At 42.4% G+C, this 6,099-nt stretch overlaps 1 protein-coding gene across 7 annotated transcripts in view; it reads right to left on the bottom strand.

Annotated features, from left to right (window-relative positions):
* Positions 1-1,652: 1,652 nt before the first annotated feature.
* NOL4L (nucleolar protein 4 like) overlaps positions 1,653-6,099 on the bottom strand; it is a 414,548-nt gene continuing 410,101 nt past the window's right edge. For all 7 annotated transcript variants that reach the window (XM_086932663.1, XM_086932661.1, XM_086932662.1 and 4 more), the window contains one exon: positions 1,653-2,317. In XM_086932663.1, coding sequence (XP_086788789.1) covers positions 2,115-2,317 — 203 coding nt within the window. In that variant the 3' untranslated portion in view covers positions 1,653-2,114. The remainder of the gene's footprint in view (positions 2,318-6,099) is intronic.

Raw genomic sequence — 6,099 nt, 5'->3', positions numbered from 1 at the left:
TGATATAGGTTTGATATGGCCATTAAGGAAAACAGTTGAGAGGTACAGAGGACGGAGATAACAGTTTGCTTCTGATTTGCTGTTGAGGTCGATGGGGAAACTGTACCTGAATCACCTTGTCAAGAGAAACAAGAACTGGTTGGACGTAGATGGCCTGTTAAATATGGAGTGGATTAATTATGGTAAACCCATAAGACTAGGCAAAAAAAGTTGTTCCTGACTGGATAGTTGGGGTAGTGTACTTCCAATGAAGGGAAACATCGGGTTCAGGGGCTCGGCAATGAAATGGAGAGGGGGAACTGTTTGTCCTGATCACTTGATGCAGGGGATAAAGATGATTTGTATTCTGATTTTCCATGCGGGGAATGACGTGGATGGTTTAGTTCCAAGTATTCAAAAAAGACTGATGGAGATTTTGGTAGAACCGGTCCCCTTAAGACTAAAGCAAACAATTCAGTAGTATCTGGCTTTCTGAAGTGCATTTTGGTATTTACTGTTCTTTTGGTGGAGGTGGTCCCTTCTTATTGGTCTGTTCAGACCGATGGCTTCATTATGCTTGACACTTTAAAGTGAGAGAACTAAAGTTTGTTATAGGTGAGAAATGGGACAGGCATGGTTCACAATGCTAATGGTGTTTTTGATATTCTTGTTGGTTGTAAGTACTATTACTTCAAGTACATTCTGAGATGGAAATGAAATGGCTGAACTCATAGTAAGCATTATAATGTAATTTAACCTAAACAAAACTTTTTATCTGATTTTGGTAAGTTTCCTGTAATGAGATGAGAGATACTACTTTCTCCAACCTTAAAGAACATACAGGGAGGTAACTGGAGAGAACCAATTAAACTATCTTCGGGCTTCGCTGAAATGTCTAAATTCCTCTTACAATTATCCAGCAGCAGATCCAACCTATAAGCAGCATTCTCTGTCTCTGAGGGTACCCAGAAGCCTTGGATAAATTGACACCTGCAATGTGTCTGGCAGAAAATGTGAGCCTTCTGTCGCCTTGAAATGTTTTCAAGAAGCAGGGGTATTTTAAAAAAATTGGATACGTTGCTGGCGGCTGTGTAGGTGTTTGAGTGTGAGGGGACTAGACAGATTCGTGAGGGAAGTCCAAAGTATTTTCCACCTGAGTATGGTTGGCTCTTATCCTGTGAGAAAGAGGTGCTAAAGGTATTTCCTATGGAAGTCAGTTGGCCTTTCTCCATCACTAGTTCCAGTCCGTTGTATTGGTTTCAAATCGTTCAGTACAGAAGATTAGTGGGAGTGTGCAGATTTGGATAGGTTTCTGTTTGGTTCAGGCTGATGGGTTGGGACGGGGCATTATGGCATGTCACTCTTCTGTGTTTTTGCTTTCAACGATGAAGAGAGACGGTGAATGACATATGATAGATCACTAAAGTACTACTGCAGAAATCCAGACTGAGGTTTCTTAGGGAGGTATGGGAAATGTTTAAGTGGAGCACTAGATCATAGAGTACACACCTTCAAAAGACAAGGCTTCTCATTGTTCAGTTCTAAAGTGGTTCTCTGAAACAGCAGTTTCAATCCAGGCTGAACCAAAATGGAATGGTGAGGCCCATTCCGTGCACCTTCTCTTGGACCTCGACCCCACATTTGAAGTGATATGGAATGTTAACATTTTCGTGTGAGAGAAACATATATTCTGTACAAATGCAAAAAAAATCCATTTTCAGAAAAAAATAAATTACAAAGGGAGATTTTACCCTCAATAAATATGTGATTCTGCCTAGCTAAGACTTGGAAGGTGATTATCTGGGGATGGGACCACAAGGATCATTCTAAATACATCCGCAGCCCCAATCACACGAAGGCTCGTCTGGAGGCTCTCAGGCTGCAGTGTGCCTAAGCAGTTCGAGATATCTCAGTGCTGCAGATCCGGGGTTTCTTCCCGCTAGAAGAGTCGAGCTAAGATCCAAAATCTGACCTCATGCTCAAAGTCCCAGATACTTCAGCGGTGAAGAACCAGCACCGTCCAAATCCACCTTTAAAATAGAATGTACGAGCTAGTCGATGGTTGGACGACAGGTCCTGAGGGGAGCCATGCTCCACAGGGTCTTCTGCAAGAGGAGTCAAACAGAGACCATTAGTCAATTTTGCTGCAATATGAGGTTTTCCAGTTCATCTGCAGAGCGAAGAAGAAAGGCGGCTGATTCCCGATAGCCAGCAATCAGTTGTCGTACAGCACTGATTTCTGTGGGACTCAGCTGAGCTGTGGGTATTCCTCGGGTGCTGCTGTTGTTTGAAGGGGCAGTGTTGGAGACTACAGCTTTCATACTGAGATCTGTAGGCCCTGTGCACAAACAGGAGATAATAAAGGAAGAGTTGTAATATAAACAGTGTAATAAGCATAAACAAAGCAAAAAAAAAACTGAAAAGCAAAGAAACAAACAAATTCCATTCAAGTTCAAAGTACTATCTCCACAGAATACAAGGTCATACCATAAACCCTAGAAGAATCCTAGAAACTAAGGGGCATATTTACAAGCCCCTTACGCCGCAGTTGTGTCACTTTTTGTGACGTAACAGCAGTGCAAATCACCAAATCATATTTATGGGGCCATGCAAAGCCACTTTCTGTGATTTTGAAGGGCCCCATAGATATGGAGTAAGGCAAGGCAGCACAAATTACTGCGTTGCTAAGGAGGTGTTGCGGTGGGTGTTTCAACGCAACACCCATGGATTTTGAAACATCCTCAGATTTGCAAGAACATGTACATCTGGGGATGCACAAAAACCTTACGCCTCCCCAGAGGAAGCACAATGAGGAGAAATAACGTTTAACGAGGAGAAATAACTTTATTTATACTTGTTTTCTGCAGCACACAAAGAAAGAAGAAAAAGCCTTCCAGGATTGTTTTAGTACAGGAAGGTGCCCCTTCCTGCACAAAAACAACTCTGCATGCAACACAGGCACCCTTACACCACAGTGGAAGGGGGCCTGTGTTGGTGTTAGGCTGTCAAAATAGTGCCAGTGCAGAATGAAAATTGAGGAAATCGCCGTATCCCATGGATACAGCGCATTCCTGCCCTTTCAGTTTGAGGAAGGGCAGAACGAGGTGACATGCTGCGCTACCCTGCGCCAAATCCCCATAAATATGCCCCTAAAGGTTAGTCACCATAGAACTCCTGCCTGTAGTCATCCGACGGCCCAGCGCTTAAGCACGTTCAGATACCAAGCATAGAAGCCTGGAATTCCGCCCACTCCCCTGCCCTTGTTTATATCTTTTGATCTGTAAAGTATATTATTTCAAGGAAGTAGTGTGGTATGTGTGAATGAAGAGCCTGAAAAACTAACCATACAGGAGTTACTATAATGAACAATGTTTACTTATAATTTAAGCTCCTTTGCTTCAAAGTTTTGGAGGATTCTGGAACATTAAAAAACAGGCAGTGGAATTATTTTTTTTACCAGTCAACTCAGTTTCCCAAAAATATTTTTGTGCGAGAAAAAATAAAAAAAATAATGTATTCAAATTTCCTCTCCAAATGGCGTCCTCCACCTTGGAACACTAAATTAAAATAAATAAATAAATAAACATTCCATATGCACATGCATACGCGGTAATGCATGTACATCATCACAAATGCACCTGCATACTGAATGTGACCAGCAGCAGCATCATGATGCAAACTCACTCATGCACGCTCTCATGTCATTGCTCAGTTTCCTCTCTTTTTACATTTTGTTTGCTGATGCTGCAACGCAATGGCAAAAAGCCTTAGCAAAGCTTATCAAATCAATTTTAGAAAATAAGGGCACCACTTTCAGTATAGCGACCAGAAGAATCCCTCTCACAAACTTTAAAAAAAAAGCGACCAGATAGATAGATAGGTCCACAGCCTATTAATGTGCTTTTCATTTAAGGATTCCAATATCTCCAGTGTCCCATTATGCCCCGTCAGAGACAGTCAACAAAGGATCCTAGTACAACAGTACCCATGGCCTCGTTCTTTTTCTTCCGCTAAGGAGAGTGGGTTGCATATGACTTTAATGAAATTTCCTCTGGAGAAGTAGTAGTTTACAGGTCAGTAACTTTTCCTTCTCCTTCAAGGTATCTTCATTAATATTAATAGCACTGAATATAATAGAAAGCACATCCCCACTGAAAGCGCGGAAAAGAAACAAAAAAAGTATATGCAGGTAGGCTCCACAACGAAGCCTGACCTACACTCACTAGGCAACAACGCCTTGTGAAGGTGTGAAGAACTGACTTCCAGGAGGTGTTTTGTAAATGTCTGCTATCTGTATATTTCTCATCAGAGCAGTATTAGCAACCGAGGACCTTCCAGGCATTGGAGTAGCTAATGTGATGATCAGGGGACAGTACTGGGGAGAGGCCTCACCAACCGATCAAACGGGCATTCCCTATTGGTAATATCTGGAGGTGAGGTTTCTGCATTTTATGTTGTTTGTGTCTGTGAAGATGTTGATTCATGGAGATCTCCATTTGCAGATGTTTTTGTTTAAATTTTGAGTTTAAAACCCACTCCTGATTCTCTAGTAAGATATGCAGACATTTTACCGCCTCGGCAAACACCAACACACTATGAACATCGATGTTTGCTGTGCGTTCCCCCTCCAACCCACCCCAGGTTTCCTCGCTCCACTTCCCGCAGGTATTTTGTCACCTTCAAATGCAGCGATGTTTAATTAGGCGCCGCAGTGCAAGCAGCTTACCCACTTGAAGGTATGCCATTCCGAGGGTGTCCACTTGTGCATTTGATACAATAGTTACTTACCTGTAATCTGTGGTTCTCCAGTATTGGTGTCTTTCATAGATTCACATGCCTGAATCTTTCCCTGTCGTCGATGTAGCCCTAAGCTACAAGGAAAAAACTTCCACACCTATAACTATCAGTCATTATATATAGTCCAAACTGCAGCCAATCAGGCAACAGCACCCAACAGAATGTTCTCCCCAGAGGCTCAGGGTCTCAGATTTTCTCACACAAGAGTGTACCAGGAGTTAAGAGAGTAAAACCACCCTCTGAGGGGAGGTGGGCGGGTGCATGTGAATCTATGAAAGACACCAATACTGGGAACCACAGATTACAGGCAAGTAACTATTGTTCTTCTCCAGTATTGATGTGTCTTTCATAGATTCACATGCCTGAATCAGAGTAGATAGCAGTATAGCCACATAATGCTCGTAAGATGCTCCTTGTACCATAGTATATATATACATGCATGAATATATATATGTATTCACTGAAAAAACCATAGGTTTCACACCAGTTATAGTTAGCTGGAAATTTTACTGACATAAAACCATTGAAATTCCCACGTTATAGTTAGTTGGACTCACTATAACTTGCGCGCCTGCAATGCACAGCTGATGACATCACATATTACATCACTCATTACATGGTTTTATGTCAGTAAAATTTCCAGCTAACTATAACTGGTGTGAAACCTATGTTTTTTTCAGTGAATTTAATAGGTTTTTTAAAATGCTAATTCCTAACTATAACTTGTGTGAAACCTATGGTTTTTTCAATGAATTCATAGGTTTTTTAAATGCTAATTCCTAACTATATATAGGGCCTCAAACCTCTGAAATGTAATATTTTTTATAATGAATCCTATATTGTATATTTATATAATACTATATTTAAAAAAAAAATTTTTTGCCCTGGAGCGCTCCCGGTGCCCGCCCCGGTGTGCGCACCGGAAAGCGCAGTTTTTCGGCGCGCCCCGGGGCGCGCACCGGTTAGCGCTATTGCCGCGAACGAAAACATCATCGTGACGTATCGCGTAGGCGCGTCCGCCTGATACGCACGGCGTAAGCGCACCCGGAAGCACTCGAGCGAATACGATCGCGCAACGTAAACATCCGACGTGCTTACTCGACGCGAACCGGGGCGCACCCCCGGGCGCGCCCGGGGGCGCGTCGCGTAAGCGCGTCGGGTCATGTGACCTGAAAATAACACTTTTTATTGGTGCAGAACAGTTTTTTTTTCCAAATGATGAAAGACCCCACCTTTTTTCCTTATTCTGACTTTATCCTTTGACTGAGGAAGACCTTAACATCTTTGAGAAATATTTTGTACTTTAAAATGGCTACAGTAGCA

This window comes from Lissotriton vulgaris, chromosome 7, assembly GCF_964263255.1.
Source record: "Lissotriton vulgaris chromosome 7, aLisVul1.2, whole genome shotgun sequence".
NCBI lineage: Eukaryota > Metazoa > Chordata > Amphibia > Caudata > Salamandridae > Lissotriton > Lissotriton vulgaris.
This window is presented reverse-complemented; position numbering and strand designations above follow the sequence as displayed.